A 20302-nucleotide genomic window follows, 5' to 3' on the forward strand; every position below is an offset into this window, starting at 1 on the left:
TGTGTCAGCTTCTTTGTCTACGACACAAATATACCTCACAGAGTGACTGACATTACGTTGGAACAGCACCCTGCCCGAGCACCCCATCCAGCTTATGTACTATCTATACTATACGTCCTTGTAAACGCCTTCCTGGAACTGGAAACTTCAAACGCAGAAGAATTCGAACTGGAAGAGACAGACGCTTGGACAGCATTGGCTTGAGCCACGCATGTGTCCACAGTGACCAGGGCCGGCCCGGACCAGAAGAAATACTTGGACTGTGTTATCGAGACGTGAGGATGGGGCCCGCGGTCATGACCCATCCCAGGGGCCCGTAATTTCTCTCGCCATCCCTGACAATGACTATAGTTTTACCATTAGACCGCGGGAGAAGTCACGTGCTTACGAGAACCAGTAGCAATGGCCAAAATTCTAGTTCCTCTTGACGTCAGAGCTTGACGGCGAAGTTTGTTAATGGGTCTGTATCTTGCCCAGGGTGGCGTTGGTTCAGGCCTGGCCCCGTGTGATGGGCATCCTATTCGAGCCGCATATAAACCGCCGAGAGCTCCACAATTCGTGGATTATTACAACCATTCCACTGCAGTGCTCCACAGATATGAGACGCCTTTCAAAAGCGCATTGTTTTTATTTACCAATGTGATGAAGCCTAAATGGCTTGTCGCACCGTTAAAGCTTGGGTGTCACATCCTTCGGCTACAAAATCAAAACGTACGTGATAGTTTTGCGCCGGAACTGTAGAAGTCACATTGTCACATCCCTTAATGAAAAACTCCCATTTTCGGTCGTTTATGGTCGTTCGAAGCCTTGAATTCCTCAAAAGCGGACTTTATACACATGATGATGGTGATGTGATGAAGAAAAAAATGGGGATGTGAGTTTCGACGAAGTCGAAGTGGCTACCCCAGTACGCTTACACACAGAAAGTACGAACAGATGGTGAGATGATGAGGAAACAAAGAGGTGATGACCAGAGAAGAAGAGAGATGATGATGGAGTTGAACATGTACTTCAAAAGTTTCGACCAAGTGAGTGTAAAATGTCGGAATCGCTGGGGGCACACACACACACACGCATACTTTACACATAGCGTGACTTTATAGTTTATACACATGTTTTTCGTCGTTTTGGTCGTCTGCTTCTTTCGAAGCTTTGACTTCCTCAAAAGCGGACTTTAATTACACAAATGTTAAGCTTCCACTTCGACTGAACCGACTGAACTGCCGCTCCGTTCACTTTGGCGACAGCTCTTATACCCTGTACCGATATCATGCAACACAGTCGTGCCCTGCAGATTTTCCTGGATTTTCTGCAAGACCACCGGACTCCTTTAACCCTGATGTGCAGCCCTACTACCCCCCCCCCCCCCTCGTCTTTGTCATTTTACATCTCACGCAGTCCCGTCATCATTGGGGTAGCGGGCCACAACCCAGGTGACGAATTTCCCCATTCATCATCATCAGTGTATTTGTTGTTGTTGTTGTTCCACTTGGAAGATCACTTCCAATTTCGCTTCGCGATGCGCAAACAACGTTGCGAAGTAACGCTGATTCGACACTTTCTAATATTATTGGATTGAATTGGATTGGAAAAAGAAAGAAAAATATGGAGAGATTAGTCCCGACCCAGTCAGAACTGGCTACTCCAAAACGCGTTTGTGGGTTAAAAAAAGACGAGCTGGGAAAAAGAGAACAAACAAACAAAACAGGAGACAGGAAAGGGTACAGGGGGAGACAGGAATAATAATATTATTAATAATTCCTGGCTTTACGTCACGAGACAACTGTGTCAGCACTTTCTATAGCACGAAAGCAAATATGGCAACAATTTCACACAGCGAGCCTTCGCAACTTTATCTCAAAACCAAACGACGTTTCGCTGGATGCGTTTTCTTATTCAACCCGAGTAGCCAGGAGTTGGGTAACGACGTCAGAGCCTTTATCATCACGTGACTCCAGAGTAGCCACCTTTGACCGTAATTTTCGAACGGCTAGAGTTACCCTGCGCTCAAGATGGCGGACTGGCCCGACAGGCGAGACGATGTGGAAGTGGTGGCATACTGTCTGTTTACCAACTTACCGCAGATGCGTCCACTCTAGCAGATTTTGAAAATGCTCGACAGTTTTTAACCAGTCCTACATATCGAAAATGAACACCACCCATATTGTCTGTCAACAGGACGGTTGGCAGCAGACGACGCATCGTCGTCTGCTAGCTTGTGTGCTTGTGTGCGACGTCAGAACGACGGCTACCCTTCTTCAGAGGAGAGTAGAGTAGAGTTGTCACTCCCTGGCTACTCTGGCTAATTTTCGCCGCAGAGTTATGACGTCATTTCCGCTAATCTGGCTACTCTGGCTATTTTTCGCCCGCTGAGAGTAACTCGGAGTTGCCAGAGTTGAATAAGAAAACGCACCCGCTAAGATTGCTATTGCGAATTGCTCGATTCAGAAACAAACGTATATTTTATAATCGTACACATTTCCCGATAACATATCTCATCGCCATCTGCGCCGGAAAATTGAGAAGGCGTGCTTACGCTAAGCGTCGGCGTCGAATGGGTTAACGTGGCGTTACCATCGTGACGCGAACGCGTGCCTTCCCGCTTGTTGGCTTCTATTCAACCCTCGCTCGCAGGCAGGCACACAATTGCGCTTTGTCAGCCGCTTCATGACCGACCACTTTTTCGCCACAATAAGAAAACACTTCCTTCCTAAACCATTCAGGCGTCTCGTTTAATGGCTTTAAAGACCCCCATCATCAATTGGAGGAAACTGTTACGAATCACGGCTCTTTAATTCTTCTCGCAGTGCTCGTGGACGCTGACCGGTGCCGATCATGACACACTATTCTATCGCTGCGATGCGCGATATCAACAGTACTAATTCGATCCAATTCAGTCAGTTTAATGCGTGATGTACAGCTGCCGTCAACTTTAATGATAACACTGGAAAAAATTTCGGTCTCGTTTCCGAGCGTGATAACAGCCACCCTGAGGGCACTTGGGGGAATGTTAAGTGAACAAAATCCTTGCATCAAATTAACAGAATAATTTTGTTCAATTGAGATTTCCTCATGTCCCCCAAGGGCTGCTGTAACCGCGCTAGCGAACGAGACCATATTTTTTTCTCTCCAGTGTTATTATTAAGGTTGACGGGAGCTGTACCACGTTCACGTCACATGTGCTGTGAGTGGCTTGCGTAAATTCGGGAATTGCGTGTATTGGCACGTGTTATTATAGTAAGCCAATGACTCGAATGTACAGTCTCATTACTCATCCATCACCACATCGTATTGACCAGTACAAATGTGCCCTGAGGTAGTGAGCCACAAATCAAGGGGCAAATATCCTCATTTATCGTAACCACGTCTAAAATATATATACACACTATCGATATTAGGAAGCTATCAATTTAGGAAGCACATAATATGCTACCGTGGCTCCAGGATACACTCATCCATGTCGTGCTAATTATTATTTTCTTTTACTGAGATTTGTTGTGAACTAATGCGTTAAAGTCGACGCTTATACTATGCGCAGTCGAGAGACAAATATGTGATCAACTGCACTGCTGAAGGTAATGGCACAACGAATGACAAGCATGACGACAGCATATTCACACAGCTAGAACACTGCTATACAAATATGCAGCACGCAGCAGACTCATAAAATGTACTTTTTTTTGTAAGAACTTTATTGAAAAAAAAAAAGAGAAGAAGAAGTGAACTAACTTCACAAGTTTACGACCCGATTTTCCTGCTTGAATAACCTTATCACCCGAAGGATGTTTCTTGTTTCCTTCAGTAGCTTACACATGTGTTATAAAAGCACACGCACATACATGTAGGACGAAGCGCTCCGATATTATCCACAGAAGCCTTAGGGATCCAAGAGAGTGCCCCCTCCCCAGCATGCAATTTATCCCTTTCAATTTCGATGCAAGGTGTCGCTGCCCGCCGCGCGACAACGAGCCAACCTTGTTTCCAGTTGCTCATATAGTCGCTGCATGGAGGCGACATGCCTCCTCGCTCTAGGTGGATTCCAGTCTTATCGGGCGATCGAGGAAATCACGGTTCTCAATTGCCAAATGCGATTCGGCATTCTTGGAGCTCTCGTCGGACGTCGAAGACGACTTGTTGTATTTGCGAAACGACGGGTCGTTATCGTCGAAGATTGCGTGGCTATTTGGACGTGTGCCTGCACGTGATGTATACGTATAGCTCCTATCGCCGCGAAGTATACAAAAGGATTTTTTTTTTCATTCTGTGTCAACACCGCGAAGCAACCCTGGCCGTACACACGAGGACAGAGAGTTGGGGGGGGGGGTCGCATAAACAAGTTATAAGGTTAGCGTGCGTCCTGAAGCAAGTGTGGCAAACCAAAGCAAAGCAAACGACGCAAGCGTAAAGACCTGCACATGAATGGTCGCGGGAGCTGTGTGCGCAGAAAGAAAGAAGAAGAAGAAAAAAAGAGAAGAAAACATGAAATGTAGAGACTACAGACGCCAGAGGGTATATCTGGACCCCTTTGCATTGTTTAGGAGCCCCACTTTCATTGGCGTCAGTGCTGGCTCTCGGAGCATTCCACACTGCGCTCTGTCATATACGTCTGTGGTAGCGGGTCTTGTATCGTACATCGTGCTCTCCAACCGCTTCTATAGGCACTTGCTTTCCTACCATCATACACTTTCACGTACTCACATATTCCTACAGTCATACTTCTGCCCATGCATAGAGGTCGTCATACGCATATCCCTACATACATGCATACCCACTTGCTCATGCATTAGTCGTCATACGTCATGATTTGTCATAAGTACGTGCGTCTGACCTGGCCTTAATCCCCACCACTAACCACACAGACATAGTTTGTCCCTTTTGTCCTGGCCAATCTCCCTTTGTGGCTCACTGCCATCATCTCCTTGGTAGGAGAAGAAGAAGAAGAAGAAGACTCCCCTCGGCACACGAAGTAGCAGTTACTCCATCCAAGCATGAAGCTCTCGGATATTGCTCACCAAACATGAAGCGCAGGAATACTTCTCTCAAGCATTGAGTATAGACACGCGAGTATGGCCTCTTCAAGCAATAAGTATTTGAAACAAAAATCTCGAAGGACGCTTCCTTTTTCCTGGTAAATTCCAAAGAAATTATCTTCGCCAAAACCCAAGGACGAAATCATAGTCGAAGCCAAAATAAGATAACTCGTCTTGACGAACGTTCGGTAATTATAAGCCTGCCGAGACGATGAAGACCAAAAGAAACAAAGTACGAGGAAAAAGATAACGAGGAGGAAGTCCCGCATGGGAGAGAATCATCCACATTTCTTGACTGTAGAAAATGTTTCGAAGGCCTCCGCAAAAACTTCGTAACACTCCCGTTCCACGTTTTCCACACAGTCATAAGTGGAGCATCGAAAATTGTACATTTTTTGTAAGTATGCTACGCTATCGCCCGTCTCTCCCACTCTAACTTCAAAGGCGGCACTACTTATGTAAGATGTCGTTAGGGGCACTTAGTTCCGTAAGCATGAACGGGGGTCTCGATGGAGAGGCGTCGATTACGCACCCGAAGCTCCGAGAGGGTATTCTCTATAGAAACTCTGCATCAATGAGTGACATCTGAGCTTCGTATCTGCCTGTATCGCTTACGGGATTACAGTTGTGCTAATGTGACGCGAAGGGCATAAATTGAATCCGAAACGAGAAGCCTATTAACGTAGAAAAGTGCTTTGACTGAAACGCTTCGTACGCTTACGAGATAGTGATGGTAAAGGAAGACAATGTAGAAATAGGTGAGCATTAAATTTCAAATGCAGAATTTTTGTTTTCTTCTTGTCCGCAGCAGATTTGTAGAAAAAACGAGAAACAAAAAACAAAGCTATACAGTAGCGTACAGTTGAGTTACACTGTCAGGTGGACATGCATCCTCTCGAATATTGCACGCAGCTATAGCTTGTAAATGTAAAAATCATGAAACGAGCACGTACGTTGAAATATCCATCGTCAAATTTTGCAATGTAAATGAGCCAAAAACGAAACTGCGCGCCTCAGGAGCGCATGACCCTGCGGCCAGCAGATCAGCGGTGGTGGTGGTGGTGGTGGTGGTGGTGGTGCGATGTTATAAGGAAGAGGAAGCAGATCAGCAGCTAGTCCAATCATACCCATCACTGCAAAGCACGTGGCCCTCTGACGTCAAATCTGACGTGGAATGAGCGCTGTCCTCCTCCCTGCACTCCTGATGCATGCAGTTTCGGTTTCGGTTCATTTGCAAACGATGAATATTTCGACGTACGTTCTCTTTCCCGGACTTTTTTTTTTTTTCAAAATAGAATTGCTTTCAGCGAGGATTGTCTTCCATTCTGCTATCTTGCTTTTGCCCGAGAGCCCTTAATTAATGAGTTAATTAATAAAGTTTAGGTAATGAGTCATCTATTATTTAATGCACACCTGGCCCCATAGCTGAACTGCAAAAGCGGCATCCATGCTGACCTCCTTGCTAAAAAAAATATGTTGCAAAAAAAAAAAGGAAAAAAAGAGGAAAGGATACGCCCTGCATGTTTCTAACAGTACGATGATAGAGCTTATATCAACTACACGCACCAGATATAGTTTGAAAGGGCAATGGGCAAAATGATATGTCAAAAACTGAATTGAATTGAATTGAAAAAGGCTATTCGAGGCCATTAACGGCCCGTGTGCGGCTTCCACGAAAATAATGTCTGTTTCAGAAAGCTACATATCAGACCAGGACTATAGACTGACGTCATGACAGGCTGGGAGAAACAGGTGGCAAATCTGCAACCGCAGCTGCGCCATAACCCATAAGTTATATTATGTCGTAAGACTGCGTAAAGGGAACTCAAAGGCCGCACAAAAGGTTCGCTGCTCGTGATGAGATCAAATTGTCGTTACCGAGAAACGAAGTTTTCGTAATAACTCAATCGTATACAAGAAAATGACCGTCGCGGCGTAACATATTGGAGGTGAAGAAAATCGACATCGCTAATATGGCCACCGTCAAACTGGACAACAAACGCGCACGCACACAGAATATCGAGGTGCTATATACAGTGCGTATATACAGCTTTATAAATTTGCGACATATATACGACAAATATACGACACACAGCGCAGTCGACAATGCAGACGACAATGCAGACGACAAAGCAGACGACAACGCAGACGACAACGCAGACGACAACGCAGACGACAATGCAGACGACAACGCAGACGAACACATTGTCACCGTTCTGCTTTTTATTTATTTTATTAATTTTATTAATTTTTATATTTATATTTTATTAATTTATTATAAGAAACAAACACTACCATGTTACACGTAGATTTCGTTGGCGCGTTGGGGAGAGAAATAACGTGTAGGGGCGATGAAACGCTCCAGTCAATAGAGAGCTTTAGTTTCTCGTACGCTATCACCTTTGCGTACATAAGGGATAGCGTTGGTGGTTCTGCGCACGCGCAAGACACGAGCAGAGCTTTGCGCATTGCGCAGAACCACCACGCTATCCCTTACGTACGCAAAGGCGACAGCGTACGTTATACAAAAACTCACTATTATCCTAAAATAAAGTGTTACTGCTTGGCTTCGAGACTTTGCATCATCCAGTATACAGGTCAAGGTGTATATCAGAGATAACCGGATGCATTTGTGACACCTGTCTATTTGATGAAGACATATGCTCTGATAAGAGGCCTTCCACAGTGTCTCATATTTCATCATCAAGAAGCAACACTGGCTTACGTTGCACAATGCGTCATCTGTCATTTACTTCAATTCAAGAGTACGCACGAATACAGAAATTTAAGGAAATGGGACCAGGGCATGTACAAGATGCTTCGAAAATGTATTCAAAAATATGATACTACTTATCCATACTACAAATAATTAAAGCACCGCGCATGCACATATACGTAGAAATCGAAGTGTTCAGCTCGGTACTGCAGTTTCTTTCAAAATCGAGAGGCCATGATATGAATATGAAATTAGAGATACCATATGTGTATGCATTTGTATGGCCGAGAAGGCATCCGTTATTTCCTGAAGGGAGGACCGTCCCTTATTGAAATCTACAAGGCCTGTAACAACTTAAACTTTCTATAATAACAACAAAGAAGTATTGATCCAAAACAACCCTAACCTGGTCTCAAAGCTTAACGACCTCCTCACCGAGTCATCACCATACCAAAAAAATTCTGACAACCTTCAACAGCGCTTAATTATAGGCTGTGGTGGGTGTGGCACCGGCTTCAAACAGTTCACCTGACGCGTAGTGGAGCACGACGTACACGTGTTTCTTTGCGGGACCACCCCAGAAAGAAACTACGGAATGCCATCGTCGAATATTCCGGCGTGGTGTAGCAAATAGAGCTGAGACCGACTGACCGACCGCAGGAAGTTGTTCAATGGAATTGGACGCACGTGCGTGAGCACCGTTGGTTTTTGGCGGTCACGCCTTGGTAAGCCATGCGGATGATTTTATTCGGCGTCACACACGAATAGTTTCTCTCACCCTTCCTTCGTCATGAAAAGATGAACATCTTCTCGGAGGCTTACGTCAAGAACGCACGTAAACAGATGGGTTTCCCGTCAATATTTCAGCATTGGAATGCGCCTCAATGAATGAATCGTCGCGTGGAAGAGAGAGCTTTTCGGGAACGTATAGTTGATGGTGCTGAGAGTTGAAAGACGGGCGTGTTGGTATGGGTTCATACTCCAAAAAGGGAAGAGCACAAAAAAAGACAGCAGACGACACGGAGCAGACGACAGGAGACGACATTGTGCTTGTCCGTGTCGTCTGCTGTTTTTTGTGCCCTCCCCTGTTCGGAATAGTTGATGGTGTATTGACTATCTCGTTTAAAAGCGATATGTTTATAGCGCCCTCTAACGTCGGCAGCCATGTAGGTCCGTCCGTAACAGACGTGGAGAGAGAAAGAGAGGAGGAAGATCATAATCCGAATATGATCACGTGACAATGACCGAAAATTCATCGCCAACGATTTTATAAAGCTACTACATCTAGAAACATGCGTTTAGCAGAATGCCCACATATGAAGCCAATTTTCTATGTCATGGTTTTCTTTGCTTGTGAAAACTCATTTTTAAGTCAACACCTCTGACCAGACTGAGACATAACGAGTACACTTGGGGATTTTTGGATTCTCGGGTGTAATGAGATGAGACATTGACCGAAATGAGATACTGCTGAGTGTTTCACCGCCAGAAGGGATGCTTCACCACGTTGCTCGCGGTAATTTGTATCGCGTAATTTTTCTCGTAAAGCGTGCACATAACGGTGCATTTTCCGGTTATTCATGAGAAGTTAGCAAGTCAAGACCACGTCACGAAAGTTTTACATGCTCATCGTTTTTTCCAGGTGGGTGCGTGGAAAGAGTATGTACTTCCTTCTTCCACGCTCCATAAATCTAATTCGAAGATACGTAAGAGCAAGCGTAACATGCTCTTGGGGTAAATCTGTCAGAGATTGCATTCCTGATCTTGGTGTCGACGTCTTCTCCTGTTTTCGTTGTAAGAGCTCGCTCTTTCGTATATGTGTCGACCATTCGTCGACGTCGGTACTGTTCGCCTGCAAGGTCGTTTCTATGCTTTCTGGCTAGTGGTCGGCAAAAATGAAGATCTGCATGTGTTAAATGGAACCGAAGTCTAAGGCGAGGTTAGATATATGTATAGCACCTCCACCAAATCTCACAGCGCAGCAGAAACAGTTTATTGGGGCCGAGGTTAGCCCAGAAGAAGGTGATTGCACTATAAGTTCCCCAGAAATCGACTTCTAGGGGAAGTACGGGGTTTCCATGAGGGGATATATGCATTGATAGCCGAGCTGTATCTGGCACTCTCCGAGATATGACCATGACGACCCCGAGCGCTTTTCGGTCACATAATATTTTCAATGCAGTGCTTGCAAAGTGTGCGTCTTATATGAAAAAAAAAAAAAAAAAAAAAAGAAAGGAGAAGAATTGAAAACAATGAATACTGACGAATCAAACAATATTTTTTTTTCAGCTCCTACCTCACCTAATGCACACGGCAGACTCACCATGGTGTAAACTCCGATGCAGACACCAGCAGCGAAGAGCTCGCAGCATCCTACCGACTCTAACGCTGCCATACCCCTCCAGGATTAAGAGGCGGGCCTGGCTCTACAGCGAGCCTGGTCGACGGCCCGCAGGCATCATCCTCAACTCCATATCACTCCACAAGCACGTGGTTTTCAACCGATCACAGTGCCACCACCGCATGACAACACAACACAAATCACGGAGAGACACGGCACAGAAAAAAGCACGGAGCACGAGCGTACGAAATCCGGTACCAGCACGGAGATTGCAGACACACCGACTACGTGTGCTGCTTGTTGTGCATACCGGGGAAAACTACTTTCTCCCACTGCCTCTCTCTTGCAGGTGGCCCAGGTGAGGGCGAATACGCTGCTGGGGAAGAGAGGACGACTCTCTCGCTCTTGGGGGATAAGCGTGTTGACCACGTGAAGCGTGCAAGACGACAAGCTTCGTGATTTAAAGGTTCATTATGCAAACGTGTCTTCTCTGGTTTGTGCTCCGTTAAGATGTGTCATGTCCCATATAATCATGGTGCGCAAAGTGAGCGTAGTACCTCACACACTGAGCGGTTTATCCAGAATCCCAAGCAAGAAGGGGGAGGGGTAGCAAAAAAATGGGGGACGGGGTCATTATTACGGTTACGTCATAACAGCTCAGCGTATTATTACCGACACGTCGTTACAGCTGAAACAGAAAGGGCCTCCCTCCCTGCAGGGGGTGCACAGGTAAAAGAGTTAAGGGGTGTCGGCAAACATTTGGGGGGGGGGGGTTGTTGTAGGGGGCGTCTGATTAAATCCCTGCTCGTGCATGTGCTGAGGTGTCAACATTAGCGAATGGGCCTTTTCCGGAGGGGCTTATAGTCAATTATAGTTTTAATTCAGATACTTGTGTATTTGATATAGAGGGTGTTCATTCTTTTTGCGGTTACTGATTTTTTTTAGAAAAGCTATGAGAGCGCCATCGATGTTATTTTTTTTTTCAATTGAATTATATGGCCAGGCGGACATGCTCTCGAAAAAAGTATGTAACTACAAGACGACTAATTAGCTAAAATTATTTAATGAACTATTTAATTAGTAGGTTTCGAGCAAAAGCCAGATAGCAGAACGGAAGACAATCCTCGTTAGAGCCACTCCACGTTAAAAAAAAAAACCAAAAAACGCTGAAACGCGAACGTGCGTTGAAATGTCCACCGCCGAATTTTTATATGCAAACGAGCCGAAACCGAAAGCGCGGGGAGCACTGCGCTCATTCCCCGTCAGAGGGCCATGTTAGTCACGTGCTTTGGAGCGATGGAGATGATTGGAGTACGCGAAGGTGAGGCGCTTCTGAGGCACTGTTTTGGTTTCGGTTCATTTGCATAGCGAAATTCAGCGATGTATATTTCATGGCACACGCTTGTTTCGGGATTTTTTAAAAGATGGAATGGATTTCAAGGAGGATTGTCTTCCATTCTGCTATCTCGCTTTTGTACGCAATTCCCCAATTCCATAGTTAATTAATGAATACTGGGTAATTGGTCACCTTGCAGCTACACACTTTTTTCGTAGGATGTCCGCTTTGGTCGTATAACTGAAATGCAAAATTACATCTATGCTGATCTTATAGCTTTTTATAAGAAATTCTGTAAGGGATGAAAATGAACACCCTGTATATAAATTTTAATACGCATAGCCAGCTACAGTTTTAGCAAAAAAAAAAAAAAGAATGAGCTGGAGATGATAATTTAATTAAATAATAATAATTAATTGATAAATCACTGCATGCTGGTCGCAGTGATTTATCCAGACCCCCCCCGCAAAAAAATGTCTTGAGACGCCCCACTAAACTTGTTCACCTGTACACCGCCTACAAAATAAATAAATAAAATAAAATAAAAAAGATAGAAATAAAAGGGCTTGTAATTTCAGTTGTAATGCCATGTCTGTAATACATTTAGCTGCTATGACGTCACTGTAACATTGACCCCCTCCCGTTCTTGGGATTCTATCACTGCCAGCACGTGCACAAGCCAGATACTATAGCACTTCTAGTAGCTGGTGCTGTCGAATGACCATACAACGCTCTACAAGATAAGCTGCAGGTCTGTTTCTCTACATGCCATACCATGCGAAGAACCTTGACGCGCTGGAAGAGCCGCTGCTGTGGTTCATACACTCCAGATTGACGAACTACTGAAAGTTAGCTTTGCTGCGGAACACACATAATAAAAAAAAAAAAACGACTTGTCGTATTTGCTTGCATAAATAACACACTTCATCAATAACACAGTGCCATAAACCAAGTGCGTTAATTCAACTTGGCATTCCTGGAACCGAGGCATTTCTGATACAATGGGAACCAGGTTCGAATACTGGCACTGGCTTTGCTGTCTGGGTTTCCTCCCTCACATGGTACGAGGCTAATATTGGCATCCACCGTGAAGTCAGCCCAGGACGAACTTTATCCCCGAAACAACACGCCACCGCACCACCAATCGTACAAGGTCCTTTTCTGTTTTGTTTGTTTTGGTGTTTTATGGCACACGGGCAACTATGTTTTGTCAAGAGAAAGTTTTGTGGCGTAAGAACGGCACAAGGGTAGAGAGACACATAACTACGCAGATTTTTAACTGCTTTAAGGAAAGGAAATGTGGATTTATCGCAGGTCGGCATCATGGTGTGTACCCCTCTTTACACTTGTGCTCTTCTTGCACCACAAAGCTTTGGAGTTGGGAATAAAGTTAGGGAGTGTCAAATACAGGTGAAAAAAAAGAAAAAAAAAGAGTGGTACTACCAATAATAGTGCATCCATTTCGGGAATGAGTTAACTGTGCTAGTAAATACAAGCAAAATATTTGTTTGTATACAGATGAGCAAATGCACCATCTCTGCCATGCCTTAATCTTTCCACTTGACACGCATATTAAATAATATTGCGTTACTCCATATACATGTAAACACAGATATGTCTAGTGAACAGAAGAGAATATTTTTATAAAAACGAGCAAGCAGTGTAATTTACAATGTTTATTCGACAGCACACTCAGTTGTCACTCGATTCGACGTTGACGGTCTGCAGCTCTGAAAGACAAAAAACATCACTGACAACAATGAAACACAGCAGAACCTTGTTCTGCAGTGGCAATATAAATTTAATCTGCAAACAATCAACGCGCGTTTCGATGTGAATGTTTAGCAGATATAAATCAATGTTTACGACGTTATTTCTTCACAAGTTTGAAAATGGTTGCACAGCCCCTTTAACATAGCGTAAGAACAATTTGCCAGGCGTTTTGTCTCCCATTCGGGAAACATCAGTGCGACCCACGGAGTTGGTGAGCTTTACAAATCAGTGAGTATACAAGTCCCTGTATACTGAGTGTACACAGGTATATAAGTGACCCCCAGGTCGCCCTCCCTCCTGACCCTCCTTGGGTCGCACTGGTGATGTTTCCCCGAATGGGAGACGAAACGGCCAGTAAATTGTTCTCAAGTTCACTGTTCCGTGTGCTCTTGAGTGGCAGCAAATGAATGACGATCACTACAAATGTTCAATAATGGAACCTACTCTTGAAGGTGTCCACGGGCACAAAGGTGACAAGGGTGTAGAGCTTGTTAGGAGAATCTTCATCCTCGTTACGTCTCCTTGCCAGACGCACCCGCACCCGAAAAGGGACATTCCTGCGAGGGGACGAGTCAAATACCGAGTGTGAGCGGAAACATGGTTCACTCAAAAGTTTAAAAGACTCATCCTGTACATGGGCGTTAAAGCCTGACTTCCAAAAATGTCGGATAAGCCAGGTAGTTATCACCCACGCTGATTCTGCTGTGGCACCACGTGTCAAAACTCAAAAAGGCAGGTAAAAGCACCTTCTGAGGGTCTCGGGTGCAGACCTTCACGTCAAGGCAACTCCCAAATTTAATAGACTTCCGTTGATTCGGTCATGTTCAAAGTACAAGCACACACACACGCATTTCCACGGATAAAAAAAGGATGCAGGATAATCCGACCCAAGTGAATGTGCAGGTATGTTACACCGCGCAAGGCAGTGAGAACGTTGGGCAGTATCAGTTGGGCACGTATACATATATGCTAAAAGAGGACAAGCTTTGCTCAACAACGTCCCCGGCGTAACAACTCTGTGCTTCCGCTCACACAATCAAAAAGAATGATTGAAAAAACATCTAAACATCACGTTACCTGATTCCTTTGGACCAGATGAACTTGTTCAATCTGGTGTCAACACGGACGTCTGAAGTGCCCATCTGTTTCTCAGCGAACTTCCTAATTTCTTTGATGGCCCTGGGAGCCTTCCTCTTGAATCCAACTCCATGGAGCCGCTTGTGCAAGTGGATTGTGTACTCCCGTGTGACCACTTCGCTTAGTGTAGACTTTGCGCGCTTTTCACGCTTACCTTCGCCCCGGAGTTTGGCCATCTGCACAGGGCATGATACAATAAATTAGTTGAACAAATATGGTGTCAGCTTTACTGTCACGAATGCATTGACGGCAGCGTCAATGCTATCGGGGATATGTTGTGTACAATTTAAATCTTGTCAATATGTTCAACATTTTGTCGTAATTACATTCTATGAAAGCTATTATTGTCAAGGAATATAATTAGAACGTGGTTTGTGTCGTTATATTTCTGATATTTGCTGGATTATTCGAACGCTCGCTTACCTGCGATATCTTCTACAGATCCCACACCGGAAAAGGAAGTGCATTTGTTGTCAGATCAGACGGCAGGAAAATCGTGCAGTTTCGGACAGTGTGAAAATAGCCTCCATACATTACTTATAAACTGAAAAGCAAAAATAATTTTTCACATTGCTAAAATGCTGAACTACGATACATAACAGTTGAAGATGTTGACTATTCACATATTTTGCTTCTCATCGGTAAGTAAAGCAGACGACGTAATGGCGTCACGGGCGTTTCCCGTGGTATTATGGTGCGAGTTGTGTTGTGTTTGAGTTGGCGTGTGTTCTGGGCCGTGTTTCGGATTAATGCACGTTAAACAGGACATTTAACATTTGTGCTACAAGCAATGAACAGATTCGCTTGGTTTGATGGCAACTTAGAGCAAAATGAAACGACCATTCGAAGACAAAACGGTGTCGCCTTGTATGACGGCGAGGCAAAAGTAAGGTTTTCTATCACAGTAATGACTACACAGGCTGCTCGCATCGCAGTCTTTTAATGTAATAGCATTGAAAATGTCATAAGAAACAATAAAACTGTATTAAACATTCCAGACACCGTTTGTCGGCGGAGAACTTGTACTGTCAACTCATCGTATCCTGTGGAACGGGCCAGAGGCAAGGAGGCAGATTTGTTTTGATTTTCCTGACGATAATGTTCATCAGTGATTTTTAAATATTTTATATTGAACAGAATCGACGTCTATCTCTTCGACTAAACCTGATTGTCCTTGTAGAAGAACAAAGTGGCAGTTGGAGCAAAAGGTAATAAGAAACATTTTGCAAAATAACGTTGATGAAATGACTGAAGTAAACTGCAGCCGGGACGTGCTAACTTCCTTGGCCACCTACTCTTTCCCTCTCTCTCAATCATACATGTGCGCATGCAGTCTAAATCTACTTATGAGACACTGATAACACATTTTTAAAATTTAATTCCCATTTCAGTTCTAAGATTATATGCCATTTAGGACCGCCGCCCAGTGAGAAGCACACAGGAGTTGTACAAAGTAGCCCTTTCAATTATGTCAGGTTCTCATTTCGAAGCGGCGGAGAATCCGAGGTAGGTTACCATTCGGCACTTGTAAAAACACGTCTACATGTGTATATCTCTCTCCCAGTTTTTTCGGAATATGCAGACCGCACTGCAGAAAAAAGAGTGGGAAACGATGCCAATCGTCGACACACGGGTAAGTTGGCAAAGAAATAAGGCTATCGGCAAAAACTACGGGGTGTCCTCCTGAAGGGCTTGCCTCGAATTTTCGTTGATTATGATGGCCGACGTGTTGTAGGCGTTTAAAACTGCGTCGAAGCATCTCCTTTCGGGGGCAGATGTAGATGTGTTGTGTTGCACAACATCAAAACAGTGATAGCGCTTCTGGAGAGTGTTGACATGGGTGTATTGCTTTTATAAGTACTACGATAGCTTTTCCTCTGACTTCATTCCTAAGGGGGTTATCAGTTTCTAAACATATGCCACAAGTATCTACACGACAAGCTTTAGTTTTTGTGTGCAGTCACAAGGAACTCCAATGCCCACATTGTTGTGATGAACCAAAATTTAGGGCTGGGTGCTCACACCAGCAGCCTGCATCTTTTTGTTCGTACGATTTGCAGGGCAAGAGGATTCACGCCGGCATCGTCGGCATTGAACGGCAGATGCAGGCAAAACGTGAGGCAGCTGATAAACACATTTCCGCGGCTTTCGAAGACCTCACGAAGCTCATCAACATGGTAGTACAACACTTGACGTTGACTTTTGCGTGAAAAGCAAGACGACTTTGTTGTGTTTCAGGCAAAGGAAATGGTGTCGCTGTCACAGAGCATAACGCAGAAGCTTAAAGAGAAAGGTAGCAACCTCACAGATGACGAAGTGAGCGGAACCACGCTGTCAAATTGGACACCAATGTCATTAGTGTGCACCTTTTCCCGTAGACAATCACGTTCAAGTCTCACTTGTTGTCGCTGGGAATCAGCGATCCTGTCACAAAAAGTGCTTACGGGTCTGGAAGCACGTATCACAGGGAGCTGGCGAAACAGCTCGCAGAGGTCCTTGTGGGACCCGTTCAGGTGCGGCATTATATCGTCGTCTCATCGTTACGTTATTACGTTATCTTATTACGTGTGTGTCCCCCACAGGAGGCTGGTGGTATCATAGCCCTGACCGACGTCTATTGTAGAGTAAACCGAGCCAGGGGACTGGAGGTGAATATTGTCTTATCCTGCCATACGGTCAATACTGGACAATACATAGTGTGGCATTAAAAGCCAGCAATTACAGTGCGCGGATTGATGGTACGTGGACTGTCTTTATCGTAATTCGAGTAGCAAAAAGAAAATGCACAAGACACAGGTATTTTAAAGGGAAATTTTAGACGTTTCTGTTTGCCGCAGGAAGCTCTACATGGTGCCGTCACAGTTGTGTCAAAATGTATTGAAATGAACAACAGTAGCAGTATTGAAACAACAGCATAGAGTACTGAAATAAAGAAATGCCTTCTGCCATTCAAATCGCTATTCCTAGACCTATTCACTTTAAAGTGAGAAAAACACCTTACTGTGTTTGCGACAGTCAATGTCAAATGAGCAACTAAACAGTTAACTGCAATTATTTGCATCAAGCGGAATGTCCGACAGTCATCAAGAAAGTTACATCCTCAAACAGTAATGCCATCAACGTTGGATGTCATGCAAGGATCAGTCACAGTGAATGGTTGTCATGCATCTCTGACTTGGAAGCGTAATTGTGTTGTACCGATTCAGTACAATATCGTAGAGTCATGGATTTAGGCACCAACATCGTGTTGTCACAACTGCTTTAGCAACACGTTAGTGCACGAGCACTAATAATCGACCTTGTATTTCAGCTCTTATCTCCAGAGGACCTTTTGAATGCTTGCAAAGTCATGGAGCACCTCAACCTCCCGCTCAGGTAAAGTAACGCAACTTTTCGATGAGAATATTTTTTCGTATTTCCCCCGAGTAAGTTGAACACTTGCAGGTTGAAAGAATTTGAGAGCGGAGTTACCGTTCTCGAGCTAGCAGAACGCAACGAAGTACAGATGGCGAAAGAAACGCGAAAGCTGGTAAAAATGCATTTTTTTGCTGGTAAAAATGCAAATTTTTTTTTTTACATTTTCCCCCCTGTTGCAGCTGGACGAACGAGAATCACTGTCTGCGGAAGAGCTCTCGTCTCTCCTGCAAATATCAGTCATCCTAGCGAGAGAGAGGTATGATTGATTGATCGATTGATCATCAAGATGGCAGAGTGGGGCTGTTGGTACGTGACTGAATTAAAACCGGAGCATGGAACACAAGAACACACGGGCAGTGGAGCAAGTGTCGTCTGTGTGTTCTTGTCCGTGTTCCGGTTTTAATTCAGTCTATGATTGATTGATTTGATGTTTTCGGGCGCAACAACAGCAAAGGTCAGAGAGAGGTCTGAACAGAAATGCAACTAGGACAGATTTTACATAAAAGGGGATGGAACACTTCACTCCAGATTATGCTGGATAAATTATGATGATGGTTATACGAATAGATATGAACCTGCATTCGAAGTGGAACAGCAAAAGGAGTAATGATTCTTAGAGAAAGGTTACTGGGCTGGGCTGGTTATATATTATTTTTGGTTTGGCGGATGGCTTTGTACAGCGTACAACTGATTCGAAGATTGCGCGTTTTTAACGTGGTAGAGAATGCCATGCATTTGGGTTCACGGTACAAATTGCTCAGAGAACTTGACCTCCGCGACAAACATTAAACAGAGAGTGTGTCATCTGTCTGTGTTTTTGACAGTGACAATGCATGTCATCCTACAGATGTGTGCATGTTCTACACAGTTGAGTAAAACATTAAATTTGAGTGCAAATAGTCTGTTATGGCATTATCCATTATGTCTATATATATTATTGTACAACGTCTATAACGCAAACTTTTTGCCCTCTGTAATAGGTCGTGAAATCGTCCTAAAACACGTTTCTCTTTCCAGACTGCTCAGCGCGGAACGAGAGTGCCTTGCATGCAGAGACGACTCGGTCGAAGGGCTCCGCTTCTACCCAAACTTGTTTGCGGAGAAGGACTGATTCGCTATTAAAAACTTCATTCTTGTTTATTCTCTTCACTTCTTTCTACAACAAAAGAGGTGCAGCTGCGAGAAACTTTAGCCCAGCCAAGAAATGTCCAAGGGAAAATGTGATTTATTCTAGCGAGTCAGCTCTAAATTCTGCATGGCCGAATTAATTCTTCATGGGTGGAGGGTTTCCCCATTCAAGGATCTCCATCGAATGAACCTGAAAGAAAAAAAAAAAAATCAGCATGACACAACAGTTTGCAGTATCTGCACTCTAAATATGCAGTTATACTTACAGTAGCCATGGTTCCGACTAGGAACGCGGCAGAGGCTGCCAGCCAAATGTTGTACTTTGTCTGGGTCTTACTGTGGATTTCCTCGTACGGACCCAAAAATTTGGGAAGGTCATCCATTGTGATGTGTTTGACTTCTCCTTCAACGTATGTCACCGAATTCCTGGTGTTGCCTGCAAGATTAAATAGCTCTTAAAATCAATATTCAGCTTGTGACGGAATATTTGGAGAAGATGTTACAGCAGTGGTTTATCCAGAATCAAAAACTTGGGGGGTGCAAAAAATTTGGGGTGCGAAGGTAAAAAAATCAGTAGGGTGTCGCCAAACATTTGGGATGATGTGTAAGGGGGCTTCTGGAGAAGTCACTGTGTTACAGTCGTCTGTGGAAGTCAGGTAGGGAGAAGAAAACAGCCTGTTCTAAAGCGAGAGTACATGAGAAAGCAAAAGTACTCACCGCGAGCAAGCTGAAGAGCCCTGCGAGCTACGACGCGGGCCAACATCCTTCCAGCTAACGTAAATCTCGTAAAAATTGAAAATTAGTAGCTTCGAACACTCCAGCCGGAGAAACGAAAATGGACGAGAAGGTCACCTTCGTTGCCAGACGACACAGAGGAACAGAAGTCGTAAGAGGAGAAAGACTCCAGAAAACAACAGTACTTAAACGTAAACGTGTATTCAAATAATCGGTACACACAGACAGTTGTGTGTTTTAAATTATGCTGCAATAAATTTGTTGCATCGTTTTTTGCAGATCGCTTTTTAATCTCATAATTCATGCCATAATTCTTCGGAGGGCGCTGCGGTCTGAGTAGTCGCGCGGCAGCGGGAATTTCGAAAACGAGAAATCGCACACTTTTGCTGTCTACAGATATTCCTAGCAGAAATCATGACTACATTGAAGTTCAGTCGCCGATAGCACTCACACATCAAATGTGACCCATTTCAAATGCTACTAACCTGCCGCAAAGGCGTGGGCCGCTACATAAAGCAACAATAAATCTGGGAGGTCGAAATAAGGCAAGTTGTCGAAAAAGGAAGACAGTGGCGACAGCATTTGCAATGATTTCCAACCAACACCTGTTGATTGCAAGCCTCAGCTCGGTAGATTACATTCACTTGCACAAGAAACCGGGGCGTCAATTCGAGTGCACCAGTGCCGTA

At 44.4% G+C, this 20302-nt stretch overlaps 4 protein-coding genes across 5 annotated transcripts in view; 1 reads left to right on the forward strand and 3 right to left on the reverse strand.

Moving 5' to 3' along the window:
• Window positions 1-20302, reverse strand: part of LOC135394914 (uncharacterized) — a 297537-nt gene that overhangs the window by 24167 nt on the left and 253068 nt on the right. The window contains exon 1 of one of the 2 annotated variants that reach the window (XM_064625984.1): window positions 10070-10417. The exons of the other annotated variant lie outside the window; for it this stretch is intronic. Coding sequence (XP_064482054.1) covers window positions 10070-10141 — 72 coding nt within the window. The 5' untranslated portion in view covers window positions 10142-10417. Of the gene's footprint in view, window positions 1-10069; window positions 10418-20302 lie in introns of those variants that run through there. 2 annotated transcript variants of the gene reach the window in all.
• LOC135394903 (large ribosomal subunit protein eL31-like) lies at window positions 13085-14831 on the reverse strand. The gene is made up of 4 exons (XM_064625966.1): window positions 14757-14831; window positions 14274-14509; window positions 13641-13753; window positions 13085-13153 (listed from the first exon to the last, which is right to left on the reverse strand). The coding sequence occupies exons 2-4, from the start codon at window positions 14507-14509 to the stop codon at window positions 13116-13118; spliced, it is 387 nt and encodes a 128-aa protein (XP_064482036.1). The 5' UTR covers window positions 14757-14831; the 3' UTR covers window positions 13085-13115.
• LOC135394902 (vacuolar protein-sorting-associated protein 36-like) lies at window positions 14987-18890 on the forward strand. Its single transcript, XM_064625965.1, has 13 exons — window positions 14987-15219; window positions 15332-15394; window positions 15471-15541; window positions 15725-15839; window positions 15898-15966; window positions 16394-16510; window positions 16572-16649; window positions 16712-16846; window positions 16916-16981; window positions 17644-17708; window positions 17778-17862; window positions 17930-18006; window positions 18768-18890. The coding sequence occupies exons 1-13, from the start codon at window positions 15124-15126 to the stop codon at window positions 18859-18861; spliced, it is 1131 nt and encodes a 376-aa protein (XP_064482035.1). The 5' UTR covers window positions 14987-15123; the 3' UTR covers window positions 18862-18890.
• Window positions 18869-19752, reverse strand: LOC135394904 (uncharacterized). The gene is made up of 3 exons (XM_064625967.1): window positions 19596-19752; window positions 19145-19314; window positions 18869-19068 (listed from the first exon to the last, which is right to left on the reverse strand). Exons 1-3 carry the CDS (start codon window positions 19639-19641, stop codon window positions 19015-19017), a joined length of 270 nt encoding a protein of 89 aa, XP_064482037.1. The 5' UTR covers window positions 19642-19752; the 3' UTR covers window positions 18869-19014.

Source organism: Ornithodoros turicata, chromosome 5, assembly GCF_037126465.1.
Source record: "Ornithodoros turicata isolate Travis chromosome 5, ASM3712646v1, whole genome shotgun sequence".
In the NCBI taxonomy this organism is placed as follows: domain Eukaryota; kingdom Metazoa; phylum Arthropoda; class Arachnida; order Ixodida; family Argasidae; genus Ornithodoros; species Ornithodoros turicata.

What these genes read in the sequence shown, in the direction of transcription:
- LOC135394903 (XM_064625966.1), bottom strand. Translation starts at nt 14,509, where the DNA reads ATGGCCAAACTCCGGGGCGAAGGTAAGCGTGAAAAGCGCGCAAAGTCT. An exon ending in ATCTGGTCCAAAGGAATCAG is followed by an intron (nt 13,754 to 14,273) that starts GTAACGTGATGT and finishes GTCCCCTCGCAG; the next exon opens with GAATGTCCCTTTTCGGGTGC. An exon ending in GCCCGTGGACACCTTCAAGA is followed by an intron (nt 13,154 to 13,640) that starts GTAGGTTCCATT and finishes TTTGTCTTTCAG; the next exon opens with AGCTGCAGACCGTCAACGTC.
- LOC135394902 (XM_064625965.1), top strand. Translation starts at nt 15,124, where the DNA reads ATGAACAGATTCGCTTGGTTTGATGGCAACTTAGAGCAAAATGAAACG. An exon ending in TCCTGTGGAACGGGCCAGAG is followed by an intron (nt 15,395 to 15,470) that starts GCAAGGAGGCAG and finishes TATATTGAACAG; the next exon opens with AATCGACGTCTATCTCTTCG. An exon ending in GAAGCGGCGGAGAATCCGAG is followed by an intron (nt 15,840 to 15,897) that starts GTAGGTTACCAT and finishes TCTCTCTCCCAG; the next exon opens with TTTTTTCGGAATATGCAGAC.
- LOC135394904 (XM_064625967.1), bottom strand. Translation starts at nt 19,641, where the DNA reads ATGTTGGCCCGCGTCGTAGCTCGCAGGGCTCTTCAGCTTGCTCGCG. An exon ending in GGCTCTTCAGCTTGCTCGCG is followed by an intron (nt 19,315 to 19,595) that starts GTGAGTACTTTT and finishes TTAATCTTGCAG; the next exon opens with GCAACACCAGGAATTCGGTG. An exon ending in TAGTCGGAACCATGGCTACT is followed by an intron (nt 19,069 to 19,144) that starts GTAAGTATAACT and finishes TTTTTCTTTCAG; the next exon opens with GTTCATTCGATGGAGATCCT.